Source organism: Bos mutus, chromosome 15 (genome assembly GCF_027580195.1).
Source record: "Bos mutus isolate GX-2022 chromosome 15, NWIPB_WYAK_1.1, whole genome shotgun sequence".
Taxonomy (NCBI): Eukaryota; Metazoa; Chordata; class Mammalia; order Artiodactyla; family Bovidae; genus Bos; species Bos mutus.
In genome coordinates this window covers 32,506,694-32,527,828 of record NC_091631.1, presented here as the reverse complement: position 1 = coordinate 32,527,828, position 21,135 = coordinate 32,506,694, and the positions used below count along the sequence as shown (strand labels likewise).

At 37.7% G+C, this 21,135-nt stretch overlaps 2 protein-coding genes and 1 pseudogene across 2 annotated transcripts; all 3 read right to left on the bottom strand.

Moving 5' to 3' along the window:
- Positions 1–2,346: 2,346 nt before the first annotated feature.
- Positions 2,347–3,296, bottom strand: LOC102275518 (olfactory receptor 52D1). The gene is given in 4 exon segments (XM_005896267.2): positions 2,347–2,432; positions 2,435–2,511; positions 2,513–2,759; positions 2,762–3,296. Coding segments are annotated over 4 exon segments (945 nt in total).
- An 8,661-nt stretch (positions 3,297–11,957) lies between these two features.
- On the bottom strand, positions 11,958–13,008 carry LOC102281991 (heterogeneous nuclear ribonucleoprotein A1-like). The gene has a single exon (XM_070383183.1). It carries the CDS (start codon positions 13,006–13,008, stop codon positions 12,046–12,048), a length of 963 nt encoding a protein of 320 aa, XP_070239284.1. The 3' UTR covers positions 11,958–12,045.
- Positions 13,009–13,876: 868 nt separating this feature from the next.
- LOC102275227 (olfactory receptor 52H1-like) lies at positions 13,877–14,825 on the bottom strand (annotated as a pseudogene).
- Between the last annotated feature and the right edge of the window lie 6,310 nt (positions 14,826–21,135).

Below are 21,135 nucleotides of genomic sequence, written 5' to 3'. Positions count from 1 at the left end.
GTACAAAATTCTCTGGAATGTGTCTGGGACAAACCTTTGAAGCTCAAGTCTTGGAGTCAGGAGAATCAGTTACAGGACCTGGCTTTCCATAGGGCGATCTATATATTCTTTTTATTTTTTCAAATATATTTCAAACACTTTCTTAATTGTTTAACATAGAGACCATGCACATTTCTGTTAAAGTACCACAGATTTTGTTGCTATTGCTATAAATTTAAAAAATATGCATTCCTAATTGTGGCTTTACATAAAAATGTGTCAGTTCATGATTTTATTTATTTACTTTGAACTCAGCAAATTTCTTTAAATATCATTAGTTTTAAAAATCTATCTCTAGGGGCTTATGGGTTTCTCTGTAGAAAAATCTTGTCATTCGTTAGTAATGATATTTGTCTTTCTTCTTTTATGATCGTAAGCCTCTATCTCTTTTCATTGTTCTATTGTGTCAATTTGGATACTGTTAGCAGAAAACTCTGTGTCCTGGGGTTTCTAAGATACACAATGTGTTGTTGACTATATGAGATAAAGAAAATATCAGGATATGTCCATAATGACCCACAAAATAATTTGCATGTAAAACATAATTGCTCTGACAATATCGGGAAGATGCAAAGGTCATTGGTCATAAAGTAAATATTAGTGACAAAGTGTCACTTTGAAGTAATTTTTTGAGAAACCTGTGCTGTGGCTTTCCCATTGATATATGTGTTTCCAGACTTCTCACATTTAAGCACCCAGCAGTCATCTTCATCTCTTTCAAATCTAATTTCAGATCCAAAAGATCCTGCCCTCTGACAGCCATCTCTGACCTAGGACTAACAAACACTCTTGCAAACACTCTTGATCAAAGAAAGTGTAAACAATCAATTAATCAGTGTGTGTGTTATTCTCAGTTCCTTGGGGCTGACTATAAGTCAATAGTTCTTTTTGACCACTTTTTATCTATTTCCAGCACATGGGATTTCTTATGTAGAAAGAATAACTTTCTATGGTTCTTACTACCAATTCAAAGTTACTATATTGTTTCCTGATCTTTTCCTAGGAAGACTCAAGACCTATAGGCTCATGAACAGGCCATATAATAGCATTCTAGGAAACTAATTTTCTATATATGTAGCAGGTATAAATGAGCTGTTCTTCCAAACCTCTCAGATAATACATGGTACTGACTTGCTGTGACTGTGTGGATCAGAACAAACTGTGGAAAATTATTTAAGGGATAGGAATAACAGACCACCTTACCTGGCTCCTGGGAAAACTGTAGGCAGGGGAGAAGCAACTGTTGGAACTGGCCATGGAACTATGGGCTGGTTCAAAATTGGGAAAGGAGTATGTCAAGGCTGTATATTGTCAGCCTGCTTATTTAACTTATATACAGAGTGCATCATGTGAATGCCTGGCTGGATGAATCACAAGCTAGAATCAAGATTGCTGGGAGAAATATCAATAACCTCAGATATGCAGATGACACTACCCTAATGGCAGAAAAAGCACAGAAACTAAAGAGCCTCCTGATGAAGGTGAAAGAGGAGAGTGGAAAAACTGGCTTAAAACTCAACAGTCAAAATACTAAGATCATAGTATCTGGTCCCATCACTTCATTGGCAAATAGGTTGGGAAAAAGTGGAAACAGTGGCAGATTTTATTTTCTTGGGCTCTAAAATCACTGCAGAAGGTGACTATAGCCACAAAATTAAAAGATGCTTGCTCCTTGGAAGAAAATCTATAACAAACTTAGACACTGTATTAAAAATCAGAGATATCACTTTGCTGACAAAGGTCCTTATAGTCAAAGCTATGGTTTTTCCAGTAGTCATGAACGGATATAAGAGTTGGACCATAAAGCAGGCTGACCACTGAAAAACTGATCCTTTCTCATTGTGGTGCTGGAGAAAACTCGAGTCCCTTGGACTGCAACAAGATCAAACCAGTCAGTCCTAAAGGAAATCAATCCTGAATGTTCATTGAAAGGACTGTTGCTGAAGCTGAAGCTCAATCCTTGGCACATGATGCAAACAGCTAATTCATTGGAAAAGGCTCTGATGCTGGAAAAGACTGAGGGCAGGAGGAGAAGGGAGCAAAAAGAATGAGATGGTTGTATGACATCATCGATTCAATGGACATGAGTTTGAGCAAACTCCAGGAGATAGTGAAAGATAGACAGGGAAGCCTGGTATGCTGCAGTTCATGCAATCACAGTCAGACACGACCTAGTGACTGAACAACAACTGGCTTGCTAAGATTGGCAGAAACAGCAACTTATAGTATAAGGATAAGAGATGTTTGAGAAAGTAGAAAATTAATTACAGCTTTACCAGTTCTTCCTTGGGTTATGGAGAGACTTAACTATCTTCTCCCCATAAAAAAGTGAAATATTCTCAGGCGGATCTGTTTGGTGTTAATGCCATAGACCAAGGGGTTGAGAACAGGGGCACAAGGAGATAGAGATTTGCAAGTATAATATGCACGTGAGGAGGTACTTGCTGGCCAAAGCGGTGGGTGAAAAGGAAAAAAAAAAGCAGGTGCATAGAATACAAGAATCACACATATATGAGCTCCACAAGTGCTAAATGCTCGGAACTGGGCATCCTTTGAGGGCAGGCGCAGCACAGCCCGCAGGATTAGGCCATAGGAAGTGGCGATGAGGACCACGTCCATGCCAGTGACTGAAAGGGCCACAGTGAGACCATAAATGGTGTTGGGCCTGATGCTGGCACAGGCCAGTTTGGCAATGCTCATATGTTCACAGTAGGTGTGAGGATGATGTGATGTCCACAGAAAGGTAGGCGTTCTATGAGGATGACAAAGGGGAAAAAAAAGAGAAGGCCACGGACCACACATGCCAGACCAATCTTCCCAATCACCATGGCGTTGAGGATGGATGCATAATGAAGTGGATGGCAGATAGCCACGTAGCGGTCAAAAGCCATGGCCAGCAGAACAGCTGATTCTGTGGCAAAGATTGTATGCACGAAAAACATCTGGGTGAGGCAGCCTTGGTAAGATATTATGTGGGACTTAAGCCAGAAGATTGTTAGCATTTTGGGCAATGTGGTTGAACAAAGTACCAGGTCAGTGATAGACAGCAGGCACAGGAAGAGGTACATTGGCTCGTGCAGAGTTCTCTCCTTCATAATGATGTAGAGGATAGTTCCATTGCCAACCAGAGCGAGGATATACATGGAGCAGAAGGGGATGGCAGCCCAAATGTGCTGATCTCTCATCCCAGGGATTCCAAGTAGAATAAATGTGGAAGGATGGAAGATAGTGTCATTGGGGACAGATGCAGAAACCATAATGATGCAGAGAATCAGGCTTTACCTTCCTGAAAGCTATTATAAGGTGAAATAAATTCATCCTAGAAACAATCTATTTCTCCTACAAATCTTTAATTTCATACCTTTCTTCCATTTCTACCAGTTCTACTCCAAATCATGCCTTCCTCATTTCTTTCCTGAGTAATTAAAATAGCTTTGTAACTAATAAGCCCCCTTCTAAGATTTTCATCTTACAGTGAAACCTCTCCATTTCTGCCTAATATTCCAATGTGTGAAAATCATCAACTATTAATATCATGCAAATATAACCTTTCTTAGTGCATGCTGTGAGGAATATCTTGTATTTTTCTCCTTTGGTCGATTCTCTGCCACTTTCTATCTTGTTCTGGTGCCTGGGACCCTGGGCTACAATGATAGAGTCCTTGTCCTCTCATTTCTGGTTTGATGTGACAATGGGAAAAACCATCTGGAGACTGGAGGGAGGTCAGGGATTTATTCCTTCAGCTCTCTCCCAGCAAGGTTGCTGCAAGCTGGACACATCTCTCTGCCAGCAGCCTTTTTGACTCTGGTTTTCTCTTTTAGCCATATTTCTCCTCTTGTTCCTTTGGTCCAAGGGTTGTGACAGTGCCTGCTATCACTAACCCAATAACTTCTGCTACTGCTAAGTCGCTTCAGTCGTGTCCGACTCTGTGCAATCCCATAGACGGTGGCCCACCAGGCTCCCCCGTCCTGGGATTCTCCAGGCAAGAATAATAATTTCATAAGCACTTATAGTTTTCTTATACTTATACCCACACCTTTGAAAGTGGTTTCCTTGTTATGTATGCTATGAAGAAAACATACATAAGCCAGTTCCTACTTAGAGAAAGTGCCTCTGAGGAAATTAAATTTAGTCTCCAAATCTGAGTTTTCCTCAAATGCTTCAAGCATCTCTTGCACAACTCAGTTTCCAGGATTGTCACCCTCTTTATGTGGTCCGCTCTGGAAAATAAGAGACTAGATTTAGACTGCCGGGTTCAGAATCTGATCTGATTGCTGTTACTTGCTAACTGGATTATCCTCAGCAAATATTTTATTCTCCTCAGTATTCAGTTTGCCAATATAAATTTCAGATAATGTTTTAGGTTTTTTAAATACTTAAATGAGAAAATCATATAAAACACATAATGCAGTCCTATATTTTAAGAAATATTTGTTACAATACTCACTGATACTGCTCATGCATTTGCAAATGTCTGAGTCAGTTAGTCTAACTATATATTTGCCTTTCAGAAAAGGAAACTTTATTTAGTTCCTCAAGTTGAAAGACATATTGGTCTTTCTTGAGCTTATAAGCCATGGTTGAAGGCACTGTGGTTTTACCCTCTTTTAAATCAAGAACTGTTTTCAGAGATAGCCAAAACTAGTCCTCAGTTAGTTAGGTTAGGTGGGCTCTCAAGATACAAGATGGATAGCTCCTCAATGAGCCCATCAATATGGCAATGTCATTGAGGTCCCCTCATTAATCTCCCTTGGGACCAAGAGACAATTCTGATATATGAGTCTTTTAAAATAAAGGGAATATGTTTTGTGCTGCTACCAAGAAAGAGTAAAGATGAAGGAGTGCATATCATTTCTGTTAAAGGAAGAATTTCTCTTAGACTATTCAATAAGACAGAGATCTGATTTTGCCATGGACAAATAGAACCTAGGGTAATGAGATAGGTATTCCTAGCTTTTTGGGCTTTGAAACTTTCTGTGTGAGAAATTGTAGGACAGAATTAGATTTGGAGGATGGAATACTCAGGCATGGAGGAGATTGGAAATCTAATAAGTTTGCTGATTTCCTAGGTTTTCTGAGGGCACTATAGGGTCCTAAGTACTCAAGTACAAGGTTGCTTTCTAACAAATGCATGTATCCTGACTCCCGCCTGGCTGGCCTAACTGATATGAGTGAGAACAAGATGCAGAATGAGACATTCTTCCCTCATTATTGCTTTAAGAAAAGCTACTCCTAGAGCTTTGATTGACTTACCTTGAACCCATAAGTAAAATAGTAAGGGACTAAAATCTCTAACTGCAACAAAACAATTGAGATACAAATAAAAGAAAGACTTACTGATGGTTCATTTTGGTATGCAATAAGGCTACCTTAATACTTGAAGGATTCAAGAAACTGTGCATCCTGTACTGGAGTCAGGTGCCAATCTGAGATGACTTCTGGAGTAGACAAGGACATCAGTATATTTGTAGGATTGTTATCCCTCTGTATCTCCTCCGTACCTCTGCTCTTGGCTTTACAGAACAGTCTTCAACCTTTTTCTATCCTTCTTGTTCATTAAACACTTACTCCCAGCACTGATGGTCAGCTGCACTAGAGAAACCTTGATTCAGCACAAATAGTATATTTCCAGGATCTGAGATTTGGTCTCATTTATCTCTCCCCTCTGAAGACTTTTTAGACCCACAGGGCCTGTGGTATGGCTCAGAGCACCAGTGCTCCCAGCTGCTAAAAGTAAAAGTGAATTTGCAAAGAAGATCTCTAGGGAAACACAAAGTCATGTCAGAGTCTTCTCTTAAATGCTGAAAATTTTTTTAAGTCAGGAGGGATCATTATTGTCTCACAGTAAGTTAATACCTGCTCAGCCCTTGGGGAAAAAAAAAGTATTTTGCCAAATTGTGTCAAACTGTTGAGAGGGAAATTCAAAGAGAAAGCAGGCAACATGGAATAAAAATACACTGGGAAGAGATCTATCTGGAGTTGGATTTGGCACAACTTCCTTTGGTTCTCCTGTTCTCAAGAAAATCATCACTGTGTTTGATCTGAATTCCTCTAGCTTGAGTTTGAGTCTTTATTCTCTTAACATTTTGTGACTCCATTTGGGTAACTTTTGTTCTTTTTTTCCTTCATCTAATTGTACCAGATGATAAGCTATATACTCAAAGGTACTGTTAGTTACAGTCCAGTGTAACATACATGTTTTTTCCAACAATGCTCTAAGGAAGTTACATATTTGTCTTCTGAAATATTTTTCAGTGTTCTCCATCAAACTTTCACTTGGTTCAGCTAGGTATCTTGGATTGGAAATGCAAAATTGAATGCTAGGTTGATTGGGTCAAGAAAAATTCCTATAAATTAAGGCAACATGGAAAGTGTGTACTTGGGAAATATGTGACAGGAAACAATGGTGTTTCCTCCCAGAATAGGACCATCATCTAAGATTATCTAGGACTGAGCTATGGGAATATAGTTTTCCAAGGAAGAAGAGACATGGTGGACTCAGATTTATTTCAAGTGTACTCACTGGGCAGATTTCACATCATTGTAAACATCTTAGTTATCCTGTCACCACTTTTCTCCCTCTCATGCCCCAGACCTAGTATCTGACTCATTGGTATTGAACTATAAGTACGTATTCAGTACAAAATGCTATTCCCAATTTGTCTGTGAATTTCATGCAAGTTGGTGTTTAAATTTGTGCAAGATTTTTGGAAAGTGATTTGAGAGTAAGTGTGAAGTAACTTGGGTTTTCCCAGGTAGCTTTAGTGGTAAAGAATCTATCTGCCTGCTAGTGAAGGAGATGTAAAGACAATGGTACAGTCTCTGGAAGATCCCTGGAGGAGGGCACGGCAACCCACTCCAGTATTCCTGCTTGGAGAATCCATGGACAGAGGAGCCTTGTGGGCTACAGTCCATAGGGTTGTAACACTATTAGAGTTGGACACTACTAAAGGGCCTTAGCACACATTTATAAAGAAACTTGAAAGATGATTTCCCTTATTTTAGTGCTCACATACAGAGGAATCTATTTTATACAGGAAATATAGCAGATGGGAATGAGATATACAAATTTGAGTCCCAGCTCTGATATTTACTAACTGGAAAATTTCAAATACATTTTCAATTTTTCAGATTCTCAGATTCCTCAACTGTAAAGTAAAGCTATTAATTTTACTTAAAGTTGGTGGTTCCAAAACTTTACTATAGACTGGAAATTCTTGGGGCTTTTTATTATAAAAACTGCTGATGCGTTAATCCTACCCATAACCATGCTGATTTAATTGATACAACATGAAACCTGGACATGTACAGCAAGTGAATTATCAAGGCCCTGAAGTAGACTGTATTTGATGTGTTTGAGAAGATTCAGGAAGGCAAGTATGGCAAGAGCAAGGAGGTCAGGTAAATAGCAGTAGATGAGATCAGAGACAAACAAGTCAAGGTTGTGTTGGATTCTGCAATAGAGGTTTTTCATTCTCATATGTCTGACTTGTCTTTCCTTTCTGTATATGTGCTTCTGATGTATTTAGATGGGGAATGTGGTAGGTTGGACTTCCTAGTGGGCTCAGTGGCAAAGAATTCGCTCACCAACGAAGGAGATTCAGGAGACCGGGTTCGATCCTGGGTCCGAAGATACCCTGGAGGAGGAAATGGCAACCTGCTCCAGTATTCTTGCCTGAAAAATTCCATGGACAGAGGAGCCTGGCAGGCTACAGTCCATGGGGTTGCAAAGAGTTGGAACATGACTGAGTGACTGAGCACACATGTTCACATGTGGCTGGTTTTAACCAATGAAGTTAGAATAGAAATGACAAGTGTCCTGTTACTGAAAAAAGCACAATATATTGTGTGTGTGCATGTGCACATGCATGCTAGGTAAAGGAGAGTGAAAAGAAGAAAGCATTTGTACTAAACAGTAATTATAGGAATGAACCTTAAATTCATGCTGGTAAGGAGGAGAAAAAATGAGGCAATATGAAAATGTAATGAGTTTTATTATTACTGCACTGAAATTGAAGGATTATTGCATTCAGATTCAAGAGAAAGTGAATTAGAAAACAGGAGGTAATGGGTCAGGAACTGAATGCCTATAATTTAGATTATGAAGAATATATATATATACACACACACACACATATATTTGTACATTCCATATATATATATATATATATATATATAAAAACACAAATTCTAATGTATTTCAAACAATGAAATAGATGAAGTAGAATGGTTAACAGTTTTGGAGAAAATTCAGAGTACTGAAAATCAAATTTTTTCAGTTATTTATAACTACATTACAAACTACTCCCCAAAGTAGTGACTTAAAACAACTTATTATTATCTGTAATGATTCTGTAGATTTATTGATTATATAGGCTATTGTCATTTGAGATTTCTCTTACACACACAAATGACTGCAATCGGATTTTTATGAAGTTGTAGTCATTTCTAAGTTTCATTAAAATTGATGCAATTGATTCTGGCTATTAACTAGGAGCTCAGACAGATTGTCAATCACATAAACCCTCCATGTGGGTTGGGATTCTCACAATATAATGTCTGTGTTCTAGAGAGAATGTCCAAAAATACAATAACACCAATGAGGAAGATGTAAGATTTCCTAAAATCTAGTCTTGGATATCATGAAACATCACATCTATTGCATTCTTTTTTCCAAAGTCTCTAAGGCAGTCCAGATAAGACGGGTAGAATTATATTGGACTTTTGAAGCAATTCTGCTGCTACTGCTGCTAAGTCACTTCAGTTGTGTCCAACTCTGTGCGACCCCTTAGATGGCAGCCCACCAGGCTCCCTCGTCCTGGGATTCTCCAGGCAAGAACACTGGAGTGGGTTTCCATTTTCTTCTCCAATGCATGCAAGTGAAAAGTGAAAGTGAGGTCGCTCAGTTGTGTCTGACTCTTAGCAACCCCATAGACTGCAGCCTACCAGGCTCCTCCATCCATGGGATTTTCCAGGCAAGAGTACTGGAGTGGGTTGCCATTGCCTTCTCTGATAGCCAGACCATATTGTGAAAGTACATGGGATGCAAAATATTGTTTTGGCCACTTTGGGAAAATAAAACCTGCAACAACGTACCCTTTGGCCACAATAATGATCTCCTCCTACATGCAAAATGCATTCACCTTTTCCCTAAGGTTTCCAGATCTCACTCATATTATGGGATTAGTTCAAAGTCTGGGATTTCAACCTTTAAATCAGGACAATGTGTGAATAGGACTCCTTGAGCTCAATTCCTTGCATATAGATCCTTGAGTGTAGTTCCTCTCAAGACCTGTGGAGTAAAGAAATGGGAAAGAAATCAACTGCTCACACAGGCAATGCACCATGGTGATATACAGATAGGATAACTGCAATATTCATTTGTAAAATATTGGGAGAATTGCCTTACAGTCACTAGTCCATTGTAGTTTTTAAAATCCATTCAAAGGTAAGTATCATCAGTTTCATAAGAACCCACTTCTACTCCCTGGGAATGATTTTCCATAGCTCTTGGTTAAGTTAAGTGTTAGTCACTCAGTGGTGTCTGACTTTGTGACCCCATGGACTGTAGCCCTCCAGACTCCTCTGTCCTTGGAATTCTCAAGCAAGAATACTGGAGTGGGTTGCCATTCCCTTCTCCAAGGATCTTCCTGACCCAGGAATCGAACCTGGGTCTCCCACATTATGGGCAGATTCTTCACTGTCTGAGCCACCAGGGAAGCCCTTTAGGCAATTAGCTCTATATTCCATATGACCTTTGCTTTTCAATGAGAAACAAGGTGTGTTTACATCTGAATACTTTTTCAGTCTATTTCCAGACGAATAAAGTTGAAAACCCAAAATCCCCTTCTAATTTTGTACTTTGTCCCTTTTAGTCCAAAATGACGGTGCTTCTGTCTATTTTGTCTTAAAATTGTGATTTTCTATGACTCTTTTAGTGTTTACCCCATTAGACAAAAGTCATACCCACAAATGTCTTCCAGATTGCCACCTGTCTGATTTTGCATGATTTATGCTTCTCTGGGAAGATTAAGATTCTTAGAAGCTTCTTTATCTAATTAAAAAGATTTATTAGGCATATCCTTAAATATTTCTGTATTCTTAACAAAGGATCTTACAGACTCATCCTAAAGATGACATTATACCCTGAGGGCATTTTTTCTTTTATGAGTCCTTTGTCATTTGGAAAGACTGTTGTGTGGGTAATTAAAAACAAACAAACAAACCTTGATCCCAAACAGTCATGACTTCTTTGCATTTACTCTAACAATGATTAAACACTGAAAGTTTTCATTTTAGCTTATAACTCTTTATCTGTACTTTATCATAAGTGACATAAAAATAATGTTGGTATTTTTGGTATTCTACTTCAAAATCTCCTCAGCCAAATGTATCAGTTAATTAGTTATATTTTCTGTTTTTCACAGTATTGCAAATATGATATTACCAAACTTTCTACAACTACATAGTACTCATTTGTCTCTAGCCTCTAGTAATAATTTTCTCTTTGTTTTCAAGACTTCATTAACAGCCTCATCAAGGCCCTTTCAGCTTCTGCCTGTTGCCTTATTCCACAGCGAATGCTGCATGTTTTAGGCTTTTTGTGTACCAACTCCATACTTCTTATTACCAATTTTTACAATATTTATCTATTGTTTCATGACTAACCATTCCCATATTTATTGGCCTAAAATAGCAAACTATTACTCTCATGGTTCTATGGCTTGGCTTTGACTAGATGAAGAATTCTGTCTTTTAGTCTTTCATACATTACAGAGAGATGTCAGTTGAGATCCTATAGATACCTGAAGTCTCAGCTGGACTGGAAGCTCTGGATGGCTTACCAACATAACTGGCAGTTGTTGCTGACTGTTAACTGGAGTCTCAATTGGGGCCACCCTCCAGAATATTTAGACATGACTTCTCCATGTTGCTGGGGATGCTCATTGCATAGTAGTTGGATTCTAAGAGGGAGCACACCAAGGTCAAGTATTTCAAGAGACTCAGCTAGAAACGGAAAAAAAAAAAAAAAAAAAAATTATAGTCTAATTTCAGAAGCTTCAAATATTACTAACACTGAGTTCTGTTTGTAAAAGAATCCCTAAGTCTAGTGCAGATTCAAAAGAAGTAGAATTATATTCCACTTGTTAACATGGGAATGGCAAATTTGCACTACAGAAAAGCATGCTGCTACTGCTGCTAAGTCGCTTCAGTCATGTCCGACTATGTGCGACCCCATAGACGGCAGCCCAACAGGCTCCCCGTCCCTGGGATTCTCCAGGCAAGAACACTGGAATGGGTTGCCATTTCCTCCTCCAATGCATGAAAGTGAAAAGTGAAAGTGAAGTCGCTCAGTCATGTCTGACTCTTAGCGACCCCATGGACTGCAGCCTACCAGGCTCCTCTGTCCATGGGATTTTCTAGGCAAGAGTACTGTAGTGGGGTGCCATTGCCTTCTCCCACAGAAAAGCATAGACAATGGAATATATTATTATTGGGGATATCTTTGGAAAATACAATCTATCACACCACGTTATTAAAGGGTCATCTCTATGGACATTAAAATAATCAACAATATTGATAAGTTTTTGTGCTCAAAGTCAAAATTCTTTAAAAACTGCAATAAGTATAGATAATTGATAGTATATATATATTTTTTTTAAAGAAAAAAAAAACATTTATTCAGCGTCATGATCAGACTATTACATTTAGCAATCAACAGCATGGGTGCAAAAAAAAAAAAATCTACATTAAAACCCTTTGTTGGAATGCTTTACATTTTCCACAGAACAGAAATTAAAATAACCTGTTATACAATTAGTCACAAGTACAGTCCTCGAGTTTTTTGCCCATACACACGAGTATTGTCTAAAACATGTCTTCTTTGTAGCAGCTAGGCCCTGCCACCACTGTGCTTGGCTGAGTTCACAAATCTGTTGTAACCTGTAGCTTCCCTGTCACTTTTCTGGCTCTCCTCTCCTGCTAAGCTTTGTTTCCTGGCAGTAATTAAAACCTTCTGCCACTGCCATAGCTACTGCTGCTGCTGGAGCCACCATAGCCACCTTGGTTTCGTGGTTTGGCAAAGTACTGACTTCCACCAGCATAGGGGCCAGAACTTCTGCCTCCAAAGTTTCCTCCTTTCATGGGTCCAAAATTTGAAGATTGATTGTTGTAATTGCCAAAATCAATGTAGCTTCCGCCACCTCCAAAATTGCTTCTGTCATTACCAAATCCATTATATCCATCCCCACTGCCACCATATCCGCCACCACCACGGCTGCCACCAAAGCCACCTCGACCACTGAAGTTTCCTCCACGACCAAAGTTGTCATTCCCACCAAAACCACCTCCACGACCGCCACCAAAGTTTCCAGAACCACTTCGACCTCTCTGGCTGGATGAAGCACTAGCCATCTCTTGCTTAGACAGGGCTTTTCTCACTTCACAGTTGTGGCCATTCACAGTGTGGTATTTCTGAATGACAATCTTGTCTACGGAGTCATGGTCATCAAAGGTTACAAAAGCAAAGCCTCTCTTTTTGCCACTGCCTCGGTCAGTCATGATTTCAATTACTTCAATTTTCCCGTACTGTTCAAAATAATCTCTCAGGTGATGTTCTTCAGTGTCTTCTTTAATGCCACCAACAAAAATCTTTTTCACAGTTAAGTGGGCACCAGGTCTTTGAGAATCTTCTCTTGAGACGGCCCTCTTTGGTTCTACAACTCTTCCGTCCACCTTGTGTGGCCTTGCATTCATGGCCGCATCTACCTCCTCCACCGTGGCGTATGTGAGAAACCCGAAGCCTCTGGAGCGCTTGGTGTTTGGATCCCTCATTACCACACAGTCTGTGAGCGTTCCCCATTGCTCAAAATGGCTCCTCAGACTCTCATCCGTAGTTTCAAAGCTCAATCCTCCGATGAAGAGCTTCCGCAGCTGTTCGGGCTCTTTGGGAGACTCTGATGTAGACATGATGGCAGTGGAGGCAGGGAAGACTTCAACGATGCTTTCTCGGCGGCCTCCACAGGCAGAAAGGATAGTATATTTTTAAGACGTGAAATTTCAAGTTGTGAATAATATGAGGAAATAATAAATAATATGAGGAAAGAAGTAAAGAAGTAGCTATACTGAACATAAAGAACTATGCTACTTCCAGGCCCAGGAAGTTACTACAAGAATCAAGTCTACAGATTTTCAAAGGACCAAGACTTTTGATCTGAAAGGGTCCAAGATTTCTTAGGTATCAGAATTGTACAAAGAAATGTTAAAGAACCCAAAAACCCAGTGAATTACAGTACACCCTGGGCCTCTACACTTTTGCCAAGTTCCCTAGGTGATTGTGGCACCAACCAATGTTTGAGAACCATGTTTAGATTAATAATTTTCCTGAATGATTCTTAAAAGAAGGTAATCACTTGTTAGCTTTTATAACTCTCAACTGGAAAGTGTCCTACAAAGATATTCCAAATTGGTAGACCTTTGCTTGTCTCTTGTAACCTATTTATAACACTAATAGTCTATCCAAATTATACATGATCCTCCTCTTATGCCATAAGACTCTGAAATCTACTTCATAATGGTATAGAAACATTTTGTTGATCTATCTTTTCAGATACACATTTTCTTCTAATTTTATCTCCCTTCTTGACATCTACTTCCTTATCTTGTCTCATTGCTTCTTACAATGATGTGAAGTTGGAGTTCCACTTCCAACTCACAGTGGAATTCTAGGATTTCATAAAAATTTAAGTTGTAATTGTATTCTAGCTTTGAAAAAAATGAAATGTGTTCCAAAATTGATATGGTTACCTGTTTTCTTTCCCAAACTCTCAGTTTCATGTCACTGGGTCCCTTTAAGGAAGAAAAGTAGGATTATCTTCTCCCGAATCTGCTTGGTTTTCACTCCATAGATGATTGGATTGAGTGCAGGAGGAATGGCTACATAGAGGTTGGCAATCAATATGTGGAAGGAGTGAGGAATATTGTGACCACAATGGTGAGTGAGGACAGAGAATATGGCTGGTATGTAGAATATAAGCTGACACAAACATGGGAGCCCCATGTGTTGAGGGCTTTCTGGCGGGCATCATGGGATGGGAGGTTAAAGACAGCACGAAGAATGAGAGTGTAGGAGATGCCAGTGAGGATCAGGTCTGATATAACAGTCATTACAGGCACAGCAAAACCATACCAGATGTTGATGGAGATGTCTGCACAGGCGAGTTGGGCAATGCCTATGTGCTCACAGTATGTGTGTGGAATGATGAGTGTTTGGCAGAAAGGCAGTCACTTTACTAGGAACATGCATGGGAAGATGATACAGAAGCTCCTGCTGACAATACCCATTACAATCTTAGTAATAACCTGACGGGTGAGAATAGTGTTATACTTAGGGGGAAGCAAATAGCAATATAGTGATCAAATGCCATGGCCAGCAGGGTGGCAGAATCCATGGCAAAGCTATAGTGGAGAAAAAACATCTGAGTAAGACATCCAGGAAAGGTGATTTCCTAAGGACCCAGTCAGAACATGCTGAATGTTTTGGGTACACATGTGTTAGACAGGATGAGAACTGTAGCCGCCAGCATGGAGATGAAAAAGAACATGGGCTCATGAAGGCTGTGCTCCATGGAAATAAGATAGAGAAGGACACTATTGCCTGCGAGAGCCACAAGGTAAATGATAAAGAAGGGAATCCTGATCCAGATGTGGAAGTGCTCCAGTCCTGGGATTCCCAGCAGGATGAATGAACCTGGATTGAGGAAGCTGGTCAAATTGAACATGGTCATCATGATCTTGGATAGGTTGTGTCTCACAGACTGAAAATGAAAAGGTCATGACTGATTGTTAACATTATCTTCAGACATGCATCTCTGAGCCTTCTCCTGTATCATCTGCTCACTTTCAGTTCTAGAAAGTGATAAACTATCCTTATCTTCTCTTTACTCATAAATATTTGCAAAGTTTTTAGTCACAATTTTAAGTCATAATAGAAGTGGTAGCTAAATAATTTTTCCCAGAGATACAAGTCATGTAACTCTAAAGCAAGTCCTGCCTGGCTACCAGCAACTCAGGAAATTTTATAAGAAAATATGTGCAAAAATAATATTAGGCAAAGAAACATCATTGGTGAGGGATTTGGAAAAAAGTTCAGTGTAAAGCCCAAGGGTCACAAGGGGCTGAAAAGATAGGCTTAATATATGAAACCAAAGCAGACCATGCAGTCTCTTCTTTATTCTTCTCTGCACCTTACAAACGTAAAGAGAAGACAAAGAAAATTCTTCTACAAAATCTAAGATTGAGGTCGTTTACTCTGCCACTTCAGATATGCCCAGGTTGGAAAAGTTTTGAAGATCAGACATTCTCCAGTAACTTACTATGTCAGATTTGTCTTGCTGAAAGAATAGAACCCGCTTTTTAATCCTGGAAAACTACCCCAGCAGAGGGAACCCAGTCTCCTGGCAGCACTATGCAATGATCTTCTTGACCCTATCTAATCTGTAAAATTACTCAGTCTTATGAAACTTCATCAAACAGTTGAGCCTTTCTTCCAAGCTGTCTTACTTTGTGACATGACACAGAAATTTTTTACTCCAACTTCAGTATTCACTTGTTTTTCTACTTGTTCTTTTTTAATACATTATTTTATTTATGTACTAATATTTATTGATGGCTGTGCTGGGTCTTCATTTCTGCATGGGCTTTTTGTGTGGTGAGTGATGTGCATCAGCTTCTCATTGCGATGGCTTCTCTTCCCGCGGAGCATGGGCTCTAAGGTGCACTGGCTCCAGTAGTTCTGGCATACGGGCTTAGCTGCTCTGCAGCATGTTAAATCTTCCCAAATCTCCTGCACTGGCAAGTGGATTCTTTACCATTGAGCCACCAGGGAATGAGCCACCCTTTTCTACCTGTTCTTGAGTGTTGGTATTTCTCAGTGCTCTGTCCATGTCTGTTGCTTCCTAGGTTGACAAACTCCACATGGGTAATATCTCCAAACACCATGACTTTAACTGTGACTCCTATGTTGAAGACTGTTGAGTTTATAATTTTGAAAATATTCTTCTCCTCAGTCTTGGAACTAGTTAGCTTATACTTTTTGCAACTAGTTACCCTATGCCTGCCATCTTCACTTAAAAACCTCACAAGTGCACCCAACTCAGTATGTTCCAAACTACCACATTTCTCTTCTCCTTGCCCCAGATCTGTTTCTCCTATAATGTTTTTCAACTCAGCAACTAATCGTGTAATACCATCAATTTCTATATCTAAAAGCCTTGAAATTATCTTAGTCATAGCTCCCTCATATCAGTCACCCTATTCATCTTTCAATTAACACATTGCCGGCATTGATTCCCTGAGTATCTGTATATTATATCCACTTTTTACTACCCATGTATTGACTGCTCTGTCTTATACCATCATTTCCCACCAAGACTTCTGCATAGGCTAACTCAAACATACTTAATATTCCTTGAAAAATTAAAGGCAGATGTGATGCAGGGTCTCTCCTAACCAGTGAGTAAAAGGAAGTGGAAAGATTGTAATTCCAGATAGAAATGCTTAGGCTGGCAGTCAGGAGCAGTGTCAATATCATCTGTGCTCAAATCTAGGTAGGATCCATTTCATTAAAAATAGATTCAGTTAAAAAAAAAAAATTCAGTTACAGGAGAGACCAATGCACAGAGAAGTAAAATTACACAGGAGGCAGTAAATCACACAACAAAAAATAGCATAATTAAAGATCAATTCAAATGAGAAATACAAAATTCTGTTAATATATATATTTATGTAGCACAGAGACCTCTACTTAATATTCTGTAATGGCCTATATGGGAAAAGAATCTTCTAAAAAAGTACTAGAGATATGTATAACAATAATGTATTATGAGAGATGAAAAGTAGACGCTGATATGAGAAGCCATCTGTCTTCTATAAAGCCAGATATCAAAGAGATTTACAAAATACAAATGTTGTCATAAAAAAAAGTTTATTTAAGGTATTTTTAGAAATGACTACAGTAAAGTCCTTTGACTCAGTGGGAAAATTGACAATAATTATAAACAAAATCATGTAAAAATAAATTCTAATCTTTAACACATATGTAGAATATTCTGTCTCATAAATAGTTAAACTCGATATAAAACAAGGATGTGGTATACTCTAGGGTTAGAAAAGTCATAAATACTGATTATATCATTGATGTCCAACTCTGTTAAGGGCTGAGGAAAGAAGAACTATTATAACTATTTTACAAGGGTTTACTGTGTAACATTCTTAGAAACTCACTTGGCAATATGTTTCAAAACATAAAATGTGCATATTCATTGCCCCAGAGTAGTTCCAACTAAGGAATATTTCCAAAGATTCAGTTAAACAAATTTTAAAAAATGGCATGAAGATATTCATAGTAGTAACATTTAATCTAAAATTTGAGTGAAATTATAATATAAAAATATGAAAATTGAAAGGGTGACACAAGTTTAACTTTTAATATGGAAATGACTTTAACATTTACAATCTCTTTGTACAATGGAAGAATACAGAGTTGAGGAAAAGAATAAGGTAAAGCTATGTTTATGGGAATTAAAAGATGCCAAAATATATTTATGTGGGAAAAGATTGCAATATAATGTTATTATGTTAATGTTGATTTGGTGTTCATGGTATTTGCATTCAAAAGGCTGGAGGAATATACATCAACTATTTTAAGCAATATTTCTCAAATTAAAGGTAAGGTGAGGAAAGAAATTTGAACTTTTAACTTCATATGTATGTAATTTGTTTTATAAAATGAGCTTTTATAAAAATAAAATATTAAGAAATAATTACTTCCAGTTATTTTATTATAACAAAATCCACTTAAGATTTATATTTAAAGGGTAATATAATTTCAGAATATATTTAAAATTAATATAATACATGTTAGGAACATATTAAATGATAATAAATGAGTCCTATATTATTTATGAGTTAAGGATAAAATGGCATGATTAACTTCAATGTACTTATTAAGTATATAAATATAAAAATGAATTAAATAAACATAAATAAATTACATAGCATAATGATGGCTCAAGAATAAATATGCCCAAAGAGCAAAATATATAGATGCTAAATGAGTCATAACTTGAATACTATATGCAATTGGAGGAGTCAAAAATCAGTGAGAAAATACAGAATTATTCCACAGATAGTTTGACAATTATTTATTGTCTATTGTAGAAAAAATGTAGCTAGATTCACAACTCACACTAACTATAACAAAATTCCTCCTGAATCAAAAAAGTACATGTAAATCAAGTCACAATTAAACCTCTAAATTTTATTTAAAAGGTATGTATCTAAAATCCATATAAGAATGCTTTTAAGAAATACATTTAGGTAAATAAGTAAGCAACAAACATTAAATAAAGAAGGAAGACAAAATGTAGATATAGCACAATCTCACTAAATGGCAAAACTTCCAAAAGTATTAGATGCTGCTTTAATATTCAAAATTTTAGTCTTAAACTCACTTTCAAGTGAATGAGAAATACTATAATATGAATAGTATAAATATTATCTTTTGCTCCATAACTTGATATTATGTCAAAAATTGGAAACTAATTATTTTAAAAAGAGAAACATACAGTAAATGTAATCAATTGAATTAAGTCTCTAAAAGCATGAGAAAGACGTAAGCATGATTAGAATCAAGATAAAAATACTCTCTAATGATAAAAATATATATTTTCTAACAATAGTGATACTTTAAAAATTAATTCTAATGTTTTGACAAGTAAAGTAAATCGATGATACACAGGAAAATACAAATTAACAAATATGATTCATGGATAATAATAAAACCTGAATAAACAATTTACATGAAATAAAAAGAAAGGTTGGCAGAGCTCTATCTCTCTCCAAATAGTGCCCAGACTAAATTTAATCAACAGTATCATTTGATATTACTTTTAAAGACTAGATATTTTATGTAGGATACAATTGATTTCTGAGCATATAGGAAGCCAGAAAATCTAGGTTTTTTTGAAGACCATTATAACTATTTTATAAACTTTGAAACAGTAAAATTCTTTTAAGTCCTAATGTGTGCCCAGATGGAAAGAGAACATATTGTGTAAAAAGCACTAGAGTGTGATAATTGCGGCAGTGAGGTGGACAATGGAGACCTGAACGAATGTCACAGAGGAGATTAATACATTTCTTTCAGAAACAGAAGACGGGATTGGTAAAATGTGTCAATTGATAGAGGAGTGAAGGAAAGAGTAGTAAAGAAACATCACCGTTCTTTCATCTCTTTCATCTTGAAGCAAAGTTTTTCTTGTGTTCTCTTGTCTTCTGCTTTGTCTCCTGGCATTACAGAGTGATTGGAAAGATTATTCAAAATATTCCCATTTGTTTTCTATCTAATAAGGTAAGCAAATGGATATCAATTTGAAGACACACATTAACTGGTTGTGTGACTAGTATCCACATCTATACATCTCTTACTGGCATACCTCATAACTGAAGAATCTATATACAGTTCTTGATTTTCTACCTAATCAGGCCCCATGGCTTTACTGACACCACTGTCATCATGTAGTTCCTCGATGCCACTTTAAAGACCCTCAGTGATTTCTTTTGTTCAGTCTGAAACAAGTAATATACTAACTAACACCAGATTCCAAGTGGCAAAGGCCATAAAGTGTCTCCCATGTCAAAAGGAAGATAACTTTGGTCTACCAAATACGTCACCCTCAATATGACTTTCAGTTTCTGAGAATATTTTTGTCTGAATTATTTTGCGCCTAAGTCTGATCTTGGACATTTCTCAGCTTAATAGACTCTCCTTCTCTAGGTAACTTCTACTCATCTACGGTACACAGCAAGCTTTCCTGAACAATACTCAAATTAGATCATATTCCCAGGTATATTCCTGGCACTTCATATTACCCAAACAGAACATTTATCACATTTTATTTAGCTTTCTCCTTTAATAAATGCTAAACTTTAAGAGGACAGATATCATGTCTGCTAATTTAATTGTTTTACCTCTATATCAGTGTCTGCTGTAGAGCATTCAATAAATATTTGTTGAATAAATGAGTGACCGAGGGGTCCTGTTGGTCTTCACTTGCCTTGATTTCATCATGAACACAGTTTACTCAAGTACCCACCCTACCAATCACCTTCTTCTCCCTCAATCTGGTACCCTCACAACCTACCAAAACACAACAAGTTCCTACACTTCAACTCTGAAAATGGAAGATCTAGAAAAGCATGAAAATTTGCTTCTCATATTAAATACTTCTAAACCAGGTAAAGACTCCCACCAACAGACCTAGGAAAACCAGACACTACAAACCACTGAGCTGGTCTGGAAGGTAGGACAGAGCTAGATGAGAAAAATTAGTAGAATGTTGCTCACCTACCTCCAAAGTAGATAACAATGGAAAGATCCCTGCCTTTACATTTTCATACTTTGTTGAAACTGTCCTGTAGCCACTATGATGCATTCTTTTTAATAATCAGTACTGTCTCTGTCTTTGATTACAGTCCTTCTCATGACAGAATCCTAAATAGAATCTTGTCTTCAGCACGCATTCTAGTCCCACCTTATTTCACTGGTTTGCGACTGATTGCTGAGCATCTTCTTCCTCTCCTAAGGTTAGGTATATTGCAATGACATGTCCTATATCTCCACATGCTGTTTCCTCCAGCACTAAGTTAAATATGGGATAGGTCCTTCCATACCACCTTGATCATGAAATATTATAATCTATGCCTTATGATTATTTTTTTTTATGCTGTGTGCTTTTGTGAAGATCTCCCTTCTGTCCCTTTTGAGAAAGGAGATATTCATGGTTGGTCCATGGGTTACAGAAAGACTGTTTTAAGACTCATTTCAGAAAGTAACCATTCACCTCTATTATGTATTTATTTGTGCCCCTCCATGGTGTGTAGGACAGGTGGATATCTTAGTGCTTGCTCCATCATCCTACAAAACAGGACATATTCAAAAGCGCATTCACAAATATAAACCCACGTTTACACAAAATATCCTAAGTCTCTCAGGTGGTGTGCTATGCTGTGCTAGTCTCTCAATCATGTCCAACT